The following is a 20,367-nucleotide window of genomic DNA, read 5'->3' as shown; positions in this document are numbered from 1 at the left end:
CACATTCTATTATTTTATTTTTTTTGAAGGAATTATTATTATTATTATTATTATTATTATTATTATTATTATTATTATTATTATTATTATTATTATTATTATTATTCAAGTCTTACTATTGTACTGTATTTTAGAAAAGTCATCTGAACTTAATAAGTATACTATATATAAGAGATCAAGTTACTCCACAAGTAATTTAGAACTGAGTTTATTCACTTAATAACCTATCATAAACTATTTATTATCTAATTCTCTATGTTTCTATAACACTTCAAAAAATTCAACACATATATCAAATTTATAGTAACTAGTACATCAAAAATACTGGACCAACTCCATGAAGCTTGAGGGATTTAAGTTTATTTTCATGATAAAAAAATACTCAAACATTGCTAGTTTTAATTTTTGAAGTAGTATTTTCAAAGTTTAAAAAAAATTGAAGGAGTATTTTCAAAGTTAAAATACATACTGTTAATTAGTTTGATGTAATTATCACTAAAAACATGATTTGGACAAATGAAGAAAAGATGCAGCTAAATGCGACAATTGATAATTAAGAATGATAGTTGAAACTTAACGAGGAACAAAAGTTTTGTTTTTACACTTCATTTCTTAAACTAAGGTCATCCCATGAGTACTTATGTGGAAGAGTATTAATTTGGTACTTTCATTGTAGGCTCGTACATCTAGTACCTAGTATTTGTAGAGGTATCTCTTATGGTACATTTGAAATCCATTTAATATTTGTGAGCTATAATTGGATGTGAAATTATTACTCCCTCCGTCTCACAATATTAGTCGTTTAAGGATTGTGCACGATTATTAAGGAAATGATTAATTGTGTTGATTTTAATGGTAAAATTAGAAGCATTTACTAAAATGTCCTCATTAATTGTAGTTAGTGGAGTAGTTAAGTTGGATGAAATTCAATAAATAAGGGTATAATAGTGGAAAAAAACAATAAATGCTGCATTGGTATTGTAAAGTGACAAATATTTTGAGAAAAAGAAAAAACGCTAAAGAGACAATAATTGTGAGACGGAGGGAGTAGTAGAGTTTGTTTATCTCTCTTATGGTACATTTGAGATCCATTTAATATTTGTGAGTTATAATTGGATGTGAAATTATTAGTAGAGTTTGTTTATCTCTTATGGTACATTTGAGATCCATTTAATATTTGTGAGTTATAATTGGATGTGAAATTATTAGTAGAGTTTGTTTAGTAAATTTGTTGAAGGTGCAAATGAATTATTATGTACACATGCATGACTTGATGTAAGTGCCCATTAAGAATAAAAAGATAAAAACAAAATTTTCATAAAATCCATAAAGTAAAAATGTAGAAAAAATAGTGCAAAATATCCTATGATTGAATTGAAAAATCATATGTCATATATATGATGAAATGTAAATGTTTGACACGTGTACTTTTTATATAAAAAATTGTGTAGAAGAGTTAGGTCGTATAAAAACTTATGAAAATCGAGATAAGTCTCAAATCTCAAAGAACATTATAGAAGTTCTTATATACCAAAAGTATTTTGGTTTTACTTTGGGGGGAGGACAAGGACAATGATTAAGGGCAAGCTAAGCATTGTACTATACTACTACTAATACTAATTAACAAGCTTAGAGTCCTCCAGATAAGTTATAACATACGTCAAGCAAAGGACCAACAACTCTATTCATAAGCATAAATACAAACCAATATGTTTGATGATGTAGTTGAGATTGTTTGGGGTAGGGTAGTAAACTAGTAACTAGTACATGCATAAAATATGGATGAAAACCATCAAAGACCCACAAACACAACCAAAGTCACCAACCAAAGAAGGGTAACATAGTCATTTCACAAAAAAACTCATAACATTTTGTTCTTAAAAAAACTGTCTTTACATTTTCCATCATATCTCTCTCTCAAACACAAAAATTGTCAAAAGCAATCTAACCCAACTTAACCTTAAACCCTTCCATGTTCCTTTCTCTTTATGGCATTCTATAACACTCTTCTCTCTTTCTTCCTCTCTCTCCTCCTTCTCCTCTCTCCCCAACTTTCTCTCTCCTCTTCTTCCATCCATGAACTTCTTCGTTCAAAAGGCTTACCAGCTGGTCTCTTACCAGAAGAGATAAAGTCCTACACTTTCTCAGAAAATGGTCACTTAGAAGTGTTCCTTGAATCACCTTGTTTAACAAAGTATGAAAACAGAGTCTACTTTGAACAAGTTATCACTGCTAATCTCACCTATGGAAGTCTCATTGGTGTTGAAGGTTTGCAACAAGAAGAGCTTTTTGTTTGGTTACCTGTTAAAGATATCATTGTTGATGATCCATCTTCTGGTTTGATTCTCTTTGACATTGGTCTTGCTTATAAACAACTCTCTTTCTCTCTCTTTGAAGTTCCACCTCATTGTAAACCTCAAGGTAAATTTTGTTCAACTTTTGAATTTTTTTCTTCTTTATTTGATTAACAAAATGATTTTTTGATAGATCTGCTACTAGCCCTTTTGGAACTATACTCCATGCACAATTTTGGGTCATAATTCACATAATTGAATAGTGAATTATTTGATCCTTTCAATCTACTGTTTTTGCTTGAGTCTTACTTTTTCTATTATTTTTTTGTTTCTTTTTTTATTTCCAATTTTGGGAGATGTTTTGTTGAGTGTGAAATGTTCTTTGGAATTTTGTATTAATTGAGGTTTGTGTTATTACAATGAAAGAAACAAAGTTTCTCTCAGTTATAGAAACTGAGTAGTTAACAGTTTCACAGTAGTTAATTACAGCTTTTGTTATTTATTTGTTTTGTTTTACATTCATATACATCTTCACTCAACTTTTGTATGTTGCAAACCAAAGACAATAACAAAGTTAGAAGAGAAGGAAAAAATAATTGAGAGGAACTTTCCTTTGTATAATTAAAAGCAAATGAAGAAAAAATATATATTATTGTACATATAATAATGTCAGATTCATGAGTGTTCTATAGCATCAATTTAGTATTTTTATGACAAATATATATAAAAGTCCAAAATGGGTGGGGCTAATTTACTGAATTTATTTATTTTATATACTTTTATGTTTTTGTTGTGTATTAGTTGTTTTTTTGTCATTATTTTCAACTTTGCGGATATTTCTATGTGTTGAAAGATGAAAATGGACAAGAGTTTTGTTTTATCATTCAATTTTTTTCATGTTTGAGGCTAATTGGTTGAGTTGTGCAGGTGAGTTGAAGAATCATGTGAGGAAGGAGAGAGGATTTGAGGCAGTGAGGTAGTAAAAGATGCCAACTCAGTTTTCAGGCTTCAATTATTGTCATTTTCATTGTCATGTTTATATACTTTTGGCATTGCAAGTTTCAAACTATAGTCAATATGTGTAGGGGTTTTTTAGTGTAAAGGTTGAGGAGGTTGATGATTAAGAACATGTAAAGATGTGGGTGGGGAGAGAAATCAAAAACTCACTAATTTAATGTTTTTAATTATAAAACTTTCGAAGTTTTGTTCATTCACCAGCTATTGGTCTTTCTTGCATATCTGGATTTTTTTTGTCTTTTTTACTTTTTGTTAAAGGAATACAACATATTGATCACAATAGATTTTTATGAAATCATAACTTTATTGTGATTTTGTTTAAGCTTTAAAAAATAACTTTCGTAAAATTACATTGACTTATTTTTATTTTGTTAAATTCACCGTGAATCTAAACATATACCTACTCATTAAGGTTTATATGCATATGAATCAATTTGAGTAAAATAAATCTTAAAATTTGAGATACTTGAAAAGAAAAAGGCCATTAAATTTAAGAGAAAAGCCATTGAGAGAGAGAGAGAGAGAGAGAGAGAGTGAGAAATTTCTCTTTAAAATTTTGATGGCTGGTTCTCTAGACTAATCTAGTGTACATGTGTAGCATTGAACTCCAGCATCCAAGGCATACAAGTTCTCTTTCAATTACCATATTTTAATAGATATTGTAAATGATTGCATGGTACTAAAGCCGTTTTATATGTATAAATTATTATGAACGCCGAAAGGAATCGAAGGGTTATTTTTTTTTACGGTGGGAAAATATATTTAATTCAAATTGAATTATTTTTTATACAATATGAATGAAGCATGATTAGTCAACAAAAATAAACCAAATGAAGCATGTATCTTTTTTACATTTTATGAAGAAAAAAAACTCTCTAACTAAAAAATAGCAATAATACTAATCAAATAATTTTTGCTTTAACCAATGTCAAATAAGCCATGCAAAACATGTAAGAAACTTTGGACATGTTATTGATAAGAAAAATGAAAGATAAACTTAGACAGGTAATTTGCTTAGCTGGATACAGCATTAAGTTCTTGAATTGGAACGGCAGAAAAATTATAATTTCCATTAATGACATATTAAAGTGCTTCTTCTATTGGAGTTGGCTTATCTTTGTTGTAAAAGGTTAACATATTTTTGGTAATATATTAGTCCTACTAGACTAGTACGTGGATGGAACTGGACAATAGGAAACAAGGTTGAGAAACACTTGTGTGGACCAAGATCAAGAATTTTGGTTTGGTCACACACACAAGATTTTCTCCTTCTCTCTCTTCTCTTCTCTCTTCTACATTTTCTCTCTCTTCTCTCTTTGTGTGTGACCAAACCAAAATTTTTGGTCTTGGTCCACACAAGATTTTCTCAACAAGGCTTTGTGTTGGGTCCGTGGGGCTTTACGTCTTCACGCGGGAATTGTGGGCCAGTCACGGGGTGGGGTCACTTTTAAGTATAATAACTTTGGGAGCCCCACCAACATTGCCTTCTTCACTTTTCTTACTCTTGTCAAGTCTCGATTTTTTTTAAGGGTTTTGGTAACAAGTGCCTAAGGGCATTGTTTAAGGAACCCGAAAAAAGAAACTATGTTTTGAAAATACAAATTAAACACTTTTTAAAGTTATAATCGTATAATTTTTAATGTAAAAATTGCTACTTTTAGATGCTTAAACAATATCCGTAGGACACTTGTTAGCATTTTTCTTTTTTTTAATTCTAAAGAAAGAGCCCCTTTATAAAGAGCGGATCTTCTTCATATGTACTAGTATAATTTTGAATAGTTTCAAGAGTTAGATAAGCAAATGATACCTCTAAATATATCATTATTTTATTTGGTTTTAATCCTCCTAAAATACTTTTTAGCCTTTTGATCTTTAAAAAAAGTTTAATTCGTGCAAATAGTTTAGGTTGTTAACTCCTCTATAACGGTGCTGACATGACAATTTCACATGTGTGTGTCAAGTGATGTGGCACTCTCATGTGGTAAAAATTTAATCTTTTAACTAGAACTGACAAAAATTGGTTGGGCTAATGAGTCATTCCATTAACCCATATTTTAGGCCGGGTTGGGATTCAAAAAGTTTATCCAAAATGCACTCGGACCTTTTTCCCTTGCCCATTTGGTCTATATAAAAACGGGGTCGGGCCAGGCTGCCCAGTGGACCTCGGGTCGGCCCATTATCAATATTTTCATTTGATTTTTGTTAAAAACAATGTAAAAGGAGAATTGAAAAGGGATTGTTGCTATTCTGGCTGCCAAAAGTTCCTGATAACACATGGAAATGACCAAAAAATCCAGCGGTAGTTATAAGCCAATGGTAGTTAACTATCTCTGGGGGTATTTTAGACATTTCCATGTGTTATTAGGAACTTTTGGAAGTCAGAAAAGCAATTGTCTTGAAAAAGATGTAGGAAAGTGAAGGACAACAAATTCGTATTTCGGGCATGACATAGAGACGGCCAATATAAGTTACTAACAACATCACAATGAAAATATAATTCACAAACATAGTACATTTGAAACAAAACTAAAAAAAAAAAAAAAAAAACGTTAATGAGTATACTAACAAAAACTTATATTGTATATTTTAGTTACAAATGAGCAATCTCATCATAATTCAACTCTCTTAAAACCATCTTAGATTGATTCTCATTTCTATTACATACTTTTTCTTCGCCAATCCTTGTCAACATCCCTATAACATTTGTAATAAAAAAGAATATCACTTGGTTTTAAACATTTTCAAAAAGGAATGAATCACAAATATATAATCATTGATGATACCATTAACACCATAATCAAGAGAAAATATTTCACGAGAATTATTTATATTGTATATGTTACAAGATACTATTCTACTTAGTCAATTTAATATTACTGTAATATTGGTAGTTGGTTTTGCATTAGTGCATTATGATTCTATACGAATCTACTCTGATGCAACATCAAAATTATCAAGAGCATAAACATTATCCTTCTTAAGATCTTTTTTGAATTTTAAATACGCCAAACAATAGCTTTGATCATTTACCTTTGCACAAACATTATGAAAAGTGAGATATATATTGTTATAAGATAAATAGTAAAATAATCCTTGGACATCCGTTGTATATAATCCTTAAGTTGAAAATTGTATGACGAATCAATTGCAAGGAAGGGCTAACCCCTTCTTCATAAGTGATAAGTATGAGAACTTTGAAACACTCTCATTCCAATGATAAGGAACACTATGATTCAAAATATTTGTTTATCTATCTTTGTGGATAAGGGCAACTATGATTGTCTTTCGATAGATAGTCATGCGTTTTTGAGAAAGAACATACAATCTAGAGATTTACATTCGAGGAACAAGACACAATTTGGAGAGTTAAATGCGGTACAACATTGAAATGTTACTTTGCAATTATTGTTATAGTGGGATACTCACGAGTCTTCATCTAGATGGTAAATGTTTAACCTTTTAACATTAAAAAACAAAGTTTAAATCTTATCATAAACGATTATAAAACAAATGCTAGTGTCATTTTAATTTATACTAATTTCTTTGTTAAAAAAATTATACTAATTTCCCTTTCTATATTTTTCTTTAAATTGTCAGAGTCGATTAAAACGGTGACATTGCATATTGAACAAAAAAATTAAAATACTGTACATTAATATTATTAGTGGAGAAACTCAATTGTTTGATTGAAATTTAGTTGACCTTGAATCAATGTCTAAAGAATGAAAGCAGACTAGAATCAATGAGACCTTTTTTTTCGTCCAGTAGCTTAATGACTGGAGCTCACATATTTTAAATGTGGAGAAGTGGGGTGTTCGGGGGTTCGAACTTCAGCCCCTGCATATATTATACATTATCTTTACCAACTGAGTCAAGCTCACGGTTACAGAATCAATGAGACCTTATGAATTAATGTTAAACTACTTTATACCATTTGAATTGAAAAAACCACGATCTAACCGTTCGAATAAACAATTTATTTGTTTTACTTATTTTCAGAGTGTTAAAATTCCTAGGGGGAAGGAGTTTGATTAATCTAGAGTTCGAGTCAAGTTTGATAAAAAAATTGTCCCATCGATAAATTTGTTGGTTCTATTTAGATTATATTTTAATACGATCAAAAATCGATGTAGCTGGTTAGTCGATATGCTCGAAAAAAAAAACATTCAATCAAAATTAAATTGTTCATATTTAAATATGATAATATTATATCAAAAAATATAAAAATATTTTTGAGATATAAATTGTTCGATCTTCATCGGATGATTTTAAAATGCTAACTATAGCTCACTCTATATGGTTATGATTATATCTAATCCATTTATGTGAGTAAAGATCTTCTCTATTTATAAAAATAAATGGAGATTGCCATTAAGAATATGGAAATGCTAGCTTGTGCCCTTAAGACACAAGTTAATGAATCAATAGTATAAATAGTTTATTGGAATGTGTGCACTTCATTTAATTTTTAACTTTTTAATGAATTGAATGCACAAAATTCTAGAGAATACTACTCCTTTTGAATTTTTTAACATGTGCCCCAAGGAGACAAGTTAACACTATCCCGAAAAAAAAGATAGATACAAAAAATACTCCCTCTGGTCTTATTTATAAGAAAAAATTGATTTTTTAGATTCATTGAGTAATTGATGTATCTTGTCTAGAATATAGACCAAATACATCATTTATGCAATGAATCAAAAAAGTCAATGTTTATTATAAATAGGACCGGAAGGAGTAGGTGATTAGTCCTATCATTCAATTAAATGAGTCACACTATCATTAATTACTTTAAAATTTTATTGTGTCTATGTCTCTACAAATTAAAGAAATGAAGATGTTTATTTTGTTTGTAGTGGCCGGAGTTTAAACTCCGGACCTTATATGTTTTTAAAATAAGACGGTGAAAGGTTATCATCATTTTCCATTATTACTTAATTTACTAGTACCTAGATTTATTAAATTTAAACCAGAATCCCTACGCACACGTTTGATACGGATACGTGTAACTCAACGATTATCCGAAAAACAATACATAAATAGCTAAACTATATCCGATACCATTCAAAAAATATTATTAACCTTATATTATTCCTTTGCAGCGAAGCTAGCAACTGATTGGATAATGGGCGGTGGCGGAACGATGAGGACGGCAGCCAAGCTCGCCGGCATCGGCGTCGCTAGGTCAGGCTTCAGGGGAACCACGGTTACGTATCCTGCGGAGAAACAATGGTCTCGGAACCGCGCCTCATCGCCGACGAGGGTTTTATCTCAGGGGACCAAAACCGCGGACGTGAAGCCTCTGCACACGTCGGTTTCGGAGGATTTGAATGACTGGGAATTCGCCGATGAAAGTGATTTGTTTATGTCGAGTGGAGAGCCTACGCCGAGAATGGTGTTTGGAGAGGTTCCGACGTTGAAGGAAGCGGAGGAAGCCACGGCTGAATTGAAGCACGCGATTGATCAGTAAATTGTTTTTCTTTTTTAATTTCATGAATTTTTGTTTTCCATTTCAATTTTGATGTTTAATTTTGATTTAGGTTTTTGTTGTTGTTGTTGTTGTTGTTGAATATTTCACTATTATACTATATTATTTATTAGTTTCTTTTGGTTGATAATAGTTTTAGGGTTTTAATACTCTGAAAAATCTTATTTTCATGTCGGACACGCCTTCAGATTGAATTTTCGATATTATGTGGGTTCAGAGTCTGTTGGACGGGATATATATGCTATTCTTGACTGGTTTTGTAAGGTTGAGTTTGTCTTTGTCCATTGGATGGTTAATTTCTCAGTAAATTTGGATATTGTTCGTTCTGTTCAACTTCCATCTGAGTATTTTGATTTGTTTGTGATGAAGTTATTGCCTGATAGGTTATATTTTATGATGTATATGTTATTACTTATTATGTGTTTATCCTGGTGGATTATCTTGGATCTGTAGTTACTTATTAGTATATTATCTAATATCTTTATTTCTCTCTTCAGAATTTACCTTTCACCTGCTAATTCTCAAATTGAGAACTCATCTCATGGTAGTGAAGTCTTGGTTCCGTCTCCTTCTCCCAAGGATTGTCTTGTTGAGGCTATTTCAAATCCTTCGGTGCCTAAGCATGCCATTCACGCTTTTCAGTTGCTTAGCTCAAGTGTTGAGGCCCAGGTAATATACCTTATTTCGTATCTAGATTAGAGCTGCTCAACATCAACAGCGTTAACAATCTTGTTAGTTATGTGTAATAATATATCTGAATATGTTTATGCTTGGGATCGTTTATTGATGTGATTTTATTCAATTGTCTTTGATCTCAACCAGACTGTTGTGCAATCCATTGCTTGTGACCCAAATATATGGAATGCTGTCATGCAAAATCCTGCAGTGACTAGTTTCTTCGAATCACAGCTTGCAGGTAACCATTATCCAACCAGTCTCTTATCTTCCATGTCCTTTGTATCCACTTTTTTTGTGTTTTTATCTTTTGTGCTGGATTTTCATGCAAATTGGGTTGCAATGGTTGATTTTGCAACTGCAGATTCAACAAATGGTGCTGCTTTTGCTGGTTCTGGATTTGTAGAAACTCCTGAAAAAGAGGAAAAGCCTGAGTCTCAGTCAGGAAATGTTTTTGATTTTATGGGTATTCTGCAGAATTTGAAGCTGACAGTTACTGAAATGGTAAGTAGAATGTCCAATTTCTTTCAAAACATATTCCCAACAGTTGAGAAAGACAAATCTTCAGCTGATGCTGATGGAGGCAGTTTCATGGATTATAAGAATGTCGTGGGAGGAAGTTTCATGGGATTGGCAGTTATGGTGATAATGGTTGTACTGATGAAGAGAGCCTAAACACTCACTAGGCAAAACTATAATCCGTCGACCTTTCTTGTCGTTTTTAATGCTTGTGTAGTATGTGAGTGCATTTGAAGCAACAACTTTTTAATGTGTAGCTAGTAGCTACTTCTTTGTGTATTTCTCTTGACATTTGAAGCAGCTATACTATTTTCTTTTTTGAGTAGAAATGGAGTCTTCATGCACAGGTCGGTGTTAAAAATTTGACGAGAATTTTATAATCTAATGCTTCTTATTGCTCAACTATTCCCAATATTATATGGTTTTTCACTTTTTTCTTGAACGCATGGCTTTGGGAAAGTGTGGATTGGAAAAGTTATACTTTACCCGTTTGATGTACGGGCCAATGTGTTCGTCATGGACCAATCTGAACATTTTCACTGTGTTTGGTACTGCGGTACTTTATGGATAATCACGGTAGAGATCTGCTTTAACGTGAAAGCTACCTTTCACAGCTTCTATGTTTTCACGTTTTTAATGCCTTGGGACTCGCAATTGGTTCTCCTGCCGTGAATCCAAACACTGATCTTATCTCTTTTGGTCCCTCTATTTGCTCTTTATCCTAAAAAAACCACATTTAAGAGTTTTCTCTCTTAACAGTTTGTGCATTTGTCGGGGGGTCAAATGAGCAACCATCTTTTTATCTTGACATTGTACTAGTAGATATGGATGAGGAATGGTGCTAAGTGGGAGGTACTAGAGTCTAGTAGAGTACAACGTAGAGCTTAAGCTTCATTTGAAAATGTTTTATAGAAGCTTCCTCTGCTGGGAAGTCTTGGCTTTATTTGTGCATTGTCCGTGCAAGATAAACCTAGATATTAAAAATAATATTATGGCTGTGATTTAAGGTGTTAAAACTGTCGTTTACTACATTAAATGGGTTCTGTAAAAACACTACAGGGTAAATTTGTTTTTTTATCGATCTAAATTGAGTAAATTTTGGTGTTCGTGCTGGTTTCCATCTCTTGTATATATAGAGGTACTGTACTTTTAGATTTGGTTCTTGTCGTCAGGCGAAGTATGTTAACTACATATGTGTCTTATGAAAGTTCATGTACTTTTGGTTCTTGTCGTGAGGTAAAGTCTATTAACTACATGTGTGTTGTTATGAGAGTTCATGTGATGACATATGTAGCTCTGTTTGGCAAGTCAATTTTCGACCTTATAGTTGACTCTTAAATAGTTTTTTTTATTTTTTTATTTAGTTACTATTTTACTTTCTGAATTGTTGTTTTTATTTTATTTTTTTATAAATTACTTTACGTGACGTTTGAATAAATTACTTTACGTAACGTTTGAGCTTATAATTTATCGTTTTTTTTTATCTCAATTTTACTATAATTATCTTAATTGAAAAAAAGTACATATTTGTATCAGTTAGTTCAATAATAAATTTTACAATATAACTACAAATTGAATTCACCTACACTAGCGTGTAACCACCAAAAAAGTGTTCTCTAAATATGAAAATGAATTTTGAAGAGGCTCTCTAAAATATAATTTTGTTAAATCATGTAGGTTCCATACTTCCATATGTATTTAACGAAACTCGTATGCATTTCAATTCAATAAAAGATGGATTAAATATAATATGTTAGAGACTGCGTTGGTAGCATAATTCTTGTTTAAATATCATGGAATTGATACTAGAGACTAAAAAGAGTAATGGTAGTTTTCTAGAGATTAAAGTCAAAAATACTTTTTTTTTGAACAAGTTAAACTCAAAAATACTAAAAAGAGTGATCGTAGTTTTATAGGGATTAAACTCAAAAACATACCTTTAGCATTGAGATTCGAGGTTGTAAATGTATTGTGACTTGATAGCTTCTGCTTGTACCTTTTGCTAGGACTCGAGTCGTTGGTGGAGATTGGTATTGTCATACATACACTAAATCTCCGAATCAGACAAGCAACTTGGAGGTGAAAGTATATATAGACCCAATTTTTTCTATATTCATTCAACACTTCATTTTCTCTTCATCTCTCTCTTTCTATCACATCACACTTTCTATCTCTTTCTGTCCCAAAATGTCTACGAGGTGTTTGGCATTGAACCAAACATTTTCCAAGTAACTTGGAGGGTGAAAGTGTAAAATGCTATCGGAGGAATAGATAATTTCTCGGTCGGTAGATAGCACAAACATGGAAGTTCCACTATAGATATCATAGTAAACTAAATAAATGCACTAGTATATACAAATTATTTTGTTAGAAAGGATAAACTAAACTAAATCAATCAATGCTCAAGGATTTTATAACAACTCATTTAGTTTAAATAATAACGATAAGGATTTTAAGTACATTGATAAACATTGTATCGAGAAACCTTCTTTTAAAAGTTAACTATCCAAATACTACACTATGCATTCCATACTACTCGATGTGGAACTTGAACACCCCATAATACTCAAGTACCTATCATAGTGCCGCTTCTAAGAGCCGACTTCCCAGCGTATAACACTCTACGACACTTTACTCGGCCTTTTTGGTCAGTCACTCAATAGGTGGCCCTTTCTGAGCCCCCAACACCCAGCTTTGATACCAATTGATAAGCTTTCAAGCACTTGGAAACCCTTCCTTAAAGCTAACTATTGCCGGAGAATAATCAAGCCATTTAAATACTTTACCGAACATCCCATACAACTATATGAGGGATTTGGATACCCAATGAAAGTGACTCCAGGGCAATGTAAAGTTGACATATTAGCACATGCTTTCCAGGCACAGGCCTCTGTAGACCAGGAGCAACAAAATGCAAACTGCAGCATTTAAAAGGCTCATCAGACTAGAACGAGCACACCCATTGAAGATGGAAAATATGAAGTGAGATAGAAGAATGTAAACAGTATGGCAATTTTGCTTGCACCAACAAATTGTATGGCAGTTTTGCTTATTGAAGAAATAAAAGGCCGTCATAATTGATTGGCATACCACTAATCACAGGTTTATTTTATTTGCATTAGGCTAAAAATAGTAGAACAGGGACATTTCAAGAACAAAACTAGATAGCAAATTATTCAAAATATTAATGGCAATCAAAGAAAAGCATAAAAATTTCTAACAAAAATATATGGACCAAAGGATGTAACAAACAAGGCAGTTAATTGGCGAGACCATTCTAAAAATGTTAGTACATTTCTAGCATAATTAATAGTACATGAATGATTTATAAATAACTCCAGAATGCATCATTCACCTGGAAACTACAAATATCAAAAGGAACGTCAGCTGCTGGAATTGTGATCCAAGCAAACCTGAAATTGTCAATGATGTTAACAATTGACTCCCATTTTCAACATCAAAACAAAATACATAAATTGGTATCCAATCAGAAGGTGCCAAGATAACTCTCTCAAGGAATTTTAAATTATAAATTCTCAATTTAGTTGATCCACAAACAAGTGTTCTATGAGGTTCTTGTTCACCTACATAAACCACTTCAATCAACTAATGCCAAGAACAACACATTATTTTAATCTAAAAAATGAAATAACCTTTTAACTAAACGTAAAAAATTAACTAAGCTGAAATAGTTGTATCGAAGTTCTGGTTTTGAAGTTTTCTATGCCAACGGGTATGGAAATATAGTTAGCTAACAAAGCTTGTGCGTAAGAAAAAATCAGCAGTAAGAAAAGAAAGGGAAGAAGTTATTGAGAGGAGACGTAAGTTATAATATCTAAATCTTCTGCTGTGACTCGGCTAAGCTAATGTATTTATAGTCAGTTTGAATAGAGCAACTTAGAGGGGAATAAATATGAAGGGAGCGAAAAATGTTGCGATTTTTTTTTCGAATAGCCCCTAACATTCCATCCATTTTAAAATTTTCATCATATCTTCTGATTTTCATAATTTCATTCCCTTGTCAACAAGTAACTCAGGCCTTAAAAAGCTTAATGCAACACAACCTATTCTCACCTTTATATCATATCCCTGAGTAGTAATGACTTTCATATATTTAATAATTTGTCGTTCATGATACATACAGTTTACTTTGTCGGTTTTCTGGCCTATTTAGAGATAGACCTAAGACCACTCTGTACAAAAAAGATAGACTAAAGACCTATTTAAAAGTCTTGATATAAAATACACATTTAAACTAATAGGTCAATCTTTCAAAAAGGTCAAGCAAGTTCTTAAAGTCTTGATATCAAATACACATTTAAACTAATAGGTCAATCTTTCAAAAAGGTCAAGCAAGTTCTTAAAAAACACATGACAGAGTTAGAATTTTTAGAACAAGGCAGAATTATTAAAGTCAAGTCTGGAAAACCTGGTGAATGAATCGTGCTGCTTTTGTCGTAGTCCACAAACCTATCCTTTGTCTCTTTGAATTCCCCCTCATTTTCCTTCTTGCATGCGATGATGGCTTTTTGCAACCGATTTGGCTCAATGTCACTGCCGAGTCGGATGCAGTGAGGGGATGCACTGGCCATAGAGACAGAAGTGTGCAGTGGAGTGTACAGCTGCGTGGGGGAGGGAATGGGGAAACAGGGTGGAAGGGGTGGGGACAAGGGATGGAGTGAGGTGTGGGTGCAGGGGGTGTGGGAGGAGGATTGATATATTGGCAATACTCCATGCTATCCACTGTGCTATTGGTATAGATTGCTTCTGGTAGACCAACAGCCATGATGCATGTGTTTCCACAACAACAATCTACACCCCTTTATGTGGAGTTACAGGTCAAGGTACCTTCTATTTGTTACCTAAAAATAATAGTAATGAAGATAAAATATTTTACGTGAAATAGTGTTTTTTTTTTCTTTTTCCTTTTCTTTTTCACATTGGTAGTACATTACTGTTCTCTTACAAATCTAAATCTAGAAAATGAGAAGAAAAAAAAAAATCAACTTCCTATGGTCATGAAGATAATGCCTTCAAACCTAAAAGAGCTAACCACTGGTTGCCACTTCCTCAAATCATGCCGATCCACCTTTTAAAAGTCAGGGCTGCTTCCCTTTTGTTTAATTGTGATTCTGTCTGAAATTTCGGAGCCTTGCCTTTGTAAAGTGTTTTGTGATATTTCAAGAATAGCATTCTGTATTTGTACTTGTCAATAAACATTTTTCCTTTTTCCATCGTTGCCACAACTTCATTGGCACGGATGAAGAATCCACCCCTCACAAATGTATACAAGACAGAATCTAGAAGTTCCTGATCAAACTTTATGGAGGACTTAGAAGCAAGTGATTTCATCTCACCCCACAGCTCTGTTACCTCCAGATATTTCCCCCCAATGGCAGCATACCCAGTGACCATAGAATGGAAAGTTTGTGCATTAGGCGTGTGACCTAAGCTTCTCATCTTCTTTAGAGCTTTTTCTGCATCTTGCATTAGTCTCTTCTTACTAAAAAAGTGGATTACATTATTCCAGTCATGAACTCCACAATCCACTTTCTGTCCGTCCTTGATTTCCTGCACCAGCTTTGTCATAAGTGCAGCTTCATCTGTATCTGAAACACTTTTAGCCAGCGTGCCAGAATATCGTTGACTAACTTTGGGAATCCTAGCTTCCTTCATCTCTTTAAAAAGTTGAAGTGCTCCCTGTGTGTCTTCCTGGAGCACCTTGGATTGGATCATTGCCTCATAAGAGTTTGAGTCAAGCTGGATACCAGCCTTCCTAGCATCTCTCAGAAGTGATGCGACATCTGCAGCCCTATTTGCTACACAATAGGCTTTCAAAAGAGAAGCATATACAGATGAACCAGTTCTAACTCCAGCTAGACGCATCTCATCAAGGAGATCATGTGCTTGGTCCAACCATCCAAGTGATATGCATGAATTAATAACATGAACCAAGGCTGAATTGTCATTGGAAAATGGTGAGTCTTCTCTTTCTGCCTTGAGAAGAAACACTGCCAAGTCCTTGGTCTTACCCGCCTCTAAAAAAGCTTTAACTAATTTTACATATATTGTTTCAGTTGGTTGCAGTATACCATTAACGGTTGTAATCAAATCAACCTGCATCTGCAATTTAGCAAATAAAGAACCAAGAACAGCTTTTGACTCCGCTTCAAGTTTTAAGAAGTTTCGATCTTTGGAGAATTCCTCATAAGATAAGACATCATTTCTTATTAGCTGGTCAATTTTGACACCCTCCAAATCTTCACTGTTGCTTAAATTATCCACAGAAGCTGGTCTAGGAGAATAGTTATGATCAATTTTAGTTGTATCGATCCAGAATTTGGCAGATGCAAGAGAATTTCTTGCTTCCTTTGCTTTTCGAAGCATTTCCAAAACCATGTTGGATGCAGAATCAAGATCCCCAAATTTCAAATGGCATGTAAGCAAACAATTATAGAACTGTCGGAACTGTATATCAGTTAGGTTTGGAGCTTCTTCTATGTGCCTTTGCAGCTTCATAAGCTCTTCTCTTCGCCCATTTCTCTCGTATACACGTGCCATTGTTATCAGTAAGTTTGCATCAGCTTTGACACCAATTCGAGGCATCATATCAAGAAGCTGCTCCGCCTTCCTAGATTTCTCAAATACGAGACACCCTGCCAACGCAATATTAAAGGCATTGGTGTTTGGTTTCATCGCAATCAAAGGTCCATTGATCTTTTTACGAGGATCTACTCTGTTGTTTTGGAATAAATAACCTATTTCAAGAATCAACTCAGCAGCAAGGAAACTTCCATCTGCTGTTTGTGACATGTGTGCCAAAACTGCAGACCAAGCAGTGACAGGAGGAAAATGCTCCATATCAATCATCTTTCTTAAAATGGTCGATGCCAGAACTGGTAGTCTAACTTTCGCAAGGCCGTAGCTAAGGTAGATAAGAACCTCCTTCTCTAACAAGTCTTTTCTACCATCTTCACCAGCACGTTGTACCAATTCATAAGCTTTTTGTAGCCATTGCATATCAAGGCTTTCCACATAACTAGTTATAATCACGTTGAAGAGAGATTTTCTTGGAAATCCCTCCATGTGCTTATGCTGCTCAAATAACTTCCAAGAATAATCTAATTGGTTGCCACTGATAGCATTTTGTATTTCTATAGTAACTTTGGCCGGGTCTTGAGCCTGGACAAGGATTCTTTCAGCCATACTTGAGATATATAGTCCTTGAAGGAAGAATCTGTTCCTAAATCCCAGTAGAAATGCCGTTGAACTTGACTTGGATAAACAAGGGCCAACAAACTTCACAATAGACTGGAGACTTCTTTTATTGGAAACTTGGCCTGTACCATAATTGCAATTAGCAATCATGAAACATAAAACATAGGGGAGATCTGGTCCTTTTTTGAGCTTTCGTATTGCAAGCATCTTGAATTATTAGCAACTTGCGAAGGTAAACATCAGAATGAAGTCAATAAAAACCTGTAGATTCGTGGAGAAGTCAATAAACCAATCATAGAATTGTAGATTCTTACAAATAAAAAACTATAGAATTCAATATACCAAACTGCCAAAAATAAAACCTGTGCAAAGTGCAAAAAGTTGGAAAAATTGTAGAATCGCCATATTCCAAAGACAATGTCATTGTCACCGCATAATTATTAAGGATGGTAAAGAAGGAAGTGAAAAGTAAAGAAAAAACTAAAATCAGAGTTCGGCAACTTCAAGCGATCCGCAAAAACATTAATTCGTGTAGTAGCAATTGACCGTACATATTTTCAATTTCATCACTAAACGAGAAACCCAAATTGAAGTTAGAAACTTAACATGTTGCGTGTTTGAATTGTTTTATTTGAGCTTACCTACTAGCATAAACACTTGTGTCACTGTTTAAGAGAACTTATGAAAATAACTTATGAACATGTCATCAGCTGTTTTCAACTTATTTCATAAGCTCTCCCATGATAGAAAACAACTTATAATTTTCTTTATAATCAAAACAACTTATAGATTATAGAAAAACAGTTCGCCTTTATTTTTCAGAAACAAAAGATTCAGTTTTAGATAGTAAAAATAATATATGTTAATCAAAATGAAAAACCCAGAAACCAATTTGCATGTACTACCACTGGCTCACTAATAAATGGGCGAATAAAAAAGTGTCTCACCTCACAAGTATACCCAAGAACTGTATATATTTTTCATATGTTTTTATTGAGGCATTTTATCAAACAGGTTACAGTCACTAGCTTGAGGCTAAAAAATAGAGAATTTAGTGGGCATTATGGAAGCAAAATGATTTGTGAAAAATTGAATTTGAGTTACCTTGATATTGTGAATAAGGTCAGTGAGGGGTGATGATGGATGCTGCCGGTGGGTGAACTTAAGACCAACCAACGTAAAACCCACAGCCGCGGCGAGTCTGTATGTCACTTCGCCTTGTGTGATTGAGCGCGAATTCAACAAGAGAGACAGGTGGGTGGGTGAGTATAAATACTTCTTGGCTATAGCCATTTATAAGAGACATTTAGATTAATAAAAATTGATATGTTTTATTCAAAATTTAGTCATGTCTCTTATCAATGAAAATATAGAAGTAAATTCGAGTAATGGTTAGAAGTCAGTCGTTTTGGGTTTTAGAGTGTCACAACAGAAACATAGAAGTAAATACGAGTAACGAATAGAAATCAGTTATTTTGGGTTCTAGGGTGTTACATAATATCAGAAAATTTGTCGACCTATTCTCAAATTTAACCTTGATTTTTTTTGTTTAGGAGCTTGAAAAAATTATTACTTATTTATTGAGGGGGAAAAAAATTATTATTTTTGTATTAATATATTTATAAGTTTTTTTTTAAAAGAAGCTAAAATGAAATTATATATAATCAAATGACTTTACTTTCCCATCACAAGAATTGTTAGAGAGAAGCAAACAGAAAAATAATGTTACATCAAAGCATTGTAAAAATCACCATTACGAAAGCAAAAGAAAACAACCACAAACAAAAAAGAGGATTTATCCACCACATGTGGTAGTTAAAAGCAAAGCTATTAGGATTACACCTTAATTTTGTCAAGCAATTGGTTAATAGAAGGCTAAATTGTATTTTTGGTCCCTTAACTAATTAGGTAGTATCGCTTTAGTCCCTTAATTAAAATTTGAATTATTTTGGTCCCTTAACTTCTTTCTGTTACACATTTTGGTCCTTTCCGTTAGTTTTCATTAAAAAACGTTAGGTTTTCTTCATATTCTTCTCCTCTTTTTCATCTTCAAATCAACTCCATCAACCTTCAATAACAAGTATCCCAGAAAAATTTCAGAAGAAAATGAAGAAAACATAACGTTTTTTAATTAAAACTATCGGAAAGGACCAAAATGTGTAATAGAGAGAAGTTAAGGGACCAAAATAAATGGAATTCTAATTAAGGGACCAAAGTGATACTACCTAAATAGTTAAGGGACCAAAAATGCAATTTAGCCTTAATAGAATCATGTTTATTCTTGAATATTCATGTATTTCTTTCTTTCCATAAAACCCAAACAGTTGAAAACCAAATTAATTGGATAATACCGGCTTGTAATTAAATAATTCGTCCTGAGTTAACTGATCAGAAATACGGTATGTAGTGACCATGACGAATCCTAACCAAGCAGAAACCGCAATCCAAAGTTGATGATGAAAATAGTCGCAATGTAGAAAAAGATGAGCCACATCTTCTAAATTACCACACCCTCCCACACGAGATTGAGCAGTTGCCGAAATCAGCCCTCTCTTGAATAAATTGCCGTTTGTTGGAAGACAGTTGAGAAGAAGACGTCAAAAACATCATCCTGCAAAATAATAGAGTTCAATCGAGCACTACACTACACTCTCTCAGTTGCTCCTCCTTCCAAGCCCATAACCTCCTACGCTGATTCCAAGCTTCACATTCCTCACCCCACCCTAAGTGCTTCATCTCGGCCACCATCACCATTTTATTATCAGAAAGCTCAAAAAGATGGTTGAACCTGTCCTTCAGAACCTCTCTATCCAACTGAAGATCCTGCTAAAATAAGAATGTTGTTCTGTCACCAACTCACACACAAAATCATCAACTATCCATCTTTCCACACATGTACCAACACGATTGCTAATGTTGCAAATGTTGTTCAAAAAACATTATGTAGCAAATGGTAAAAAAGTGCAATTTAATTACAAGCTTAATTAGTAGATCTTCTCCTATAATTATTTGAAAGAATTTGATAGGAAGTGTTGTGTCGAAATGTAACGGATATAGTATTGTCGTATTGTGGAAATGATAATGTTATATCCCCTAAATTCAGTTTGTTCAAAGAGCAACAAATAATTAGGATTCATGACTCTGTCAAACCATATG

At 33.2% G+C, this 20,367-nt stretch overlaps 4 protein-coding genes across 4 annotated transcripts; 2 read left to right on the top strand and 2 right to left on the bottom strand.

Annotated features, from left to right (window-relative positions):
* Positions 1-1,972: 1,972 nt before the first annotated feature.
* On the top strand, positions 1,973-3,511 carry LOC146931843 (serine protease, putative (Protein of unknown function, DUF538)). The gene is made up of 2 exons (XM_085703390.1): positions 1,973-2,421; positions 3,222-3,511. The coding sequence occupies exons 1-2, from the start codon at positions 1,989-1,991 to the stop codon at positions 3,272-3,274; spliced, it is 486 nt and encodes a 161-aa protein (XP_085559516.1). The 5' UTR covers positions 1,973-1,988; the 3' UTR covers positions 3,275-3,511.
* Positions 3,512-8,373: 4,862 nt separating this feature from the next.
* Positions 8,374-10,395, top strand: LOC146931842 (Uncharacterized conserved protein (UCP012943)). Its single transcript, XM_085703424.1, has 4 exons — positions 8,374-8,777; positions 9,297-9,468; positions 9,622-9,715; positions 9,839-10,395. The coding sequence occupies exons 1-4, from the start codon at positions 8,437-8,439 to the stop codon at positions 10,147-10,149; spliced, it is 918 nt and encodes a 305-aa protein (XP_085559550.1). The 5' UTR covers positions 8,374-8,436; the 3' UTR covers positions 10,150-10,395.
* A 2,007-nt stretch (positions 10,396-12,402) lies between these two features.
* LOC146931841 (uncharacterized) lies at positions 12,403-14,743 on the bottom strand. Its single transcript, XM_085703425.1, has 3 exons — positions 14,423-14,743; positions 13,349-13,406; positions 12,403-12,911 (listed from the first exon to the last, which is right to left on the bottom strand). The coding sequence occupies exons 1-3, from the start codon at positions 14,583-14,585 to the stop codon at positions 12,776-12,778; spliced, it is 357 nt and encodes a 118-aa protein (XP_085559551.1). The 5' UTR covers positions 14,586-14,743; the 3' UTR covers positions 12,403-12,775.
* Positions 14,744-14,884: 141 nt separating this feature from the next.
* LOC146931840 (Pentatricopeptide repeat (PPR) superfamily protein) lies at positions 14,885-18,454 on the bottom strand. The gene is made up of 2 exons (XM_085703419.1): positions 18,316-18,454; positions 14,885-17,472 (listed from the first exon to the last, which is right to left on the bottom strand). Exon 2 carries the CDS (start codon positions 17,416-17,418, stop codon positions 15,064-15,066), a length of 2,355 nt encoding a protein of 784 aa, XP_085559545.1. The 5' UTR covers positions 17,419-17,472; positions 18,316-18,454; the 3' UTR covers positions 14,885-15,063.
* Positions 18,455-20,367: the final 1,913 nt, after the last annotated feature.

Source organism: Medicago sativa, chromosome 4, assembly GCF_051527215.1.
Source record: "Medicago sativa cultivar Bolivia chromosome 4, Bolivia_mono, whole genome shotgun sequence".
NCBI classification, from domain to species: domain Eukaryota; kingdom Viridiplantae; phylum Streptophyta; class Magnoliopsida; order Fabales; family Fabaceae; genus Medicago; species Medicago sativa.
This window is presented reverse-complemented; position numbering and strand designations above follow the sequence as displayed.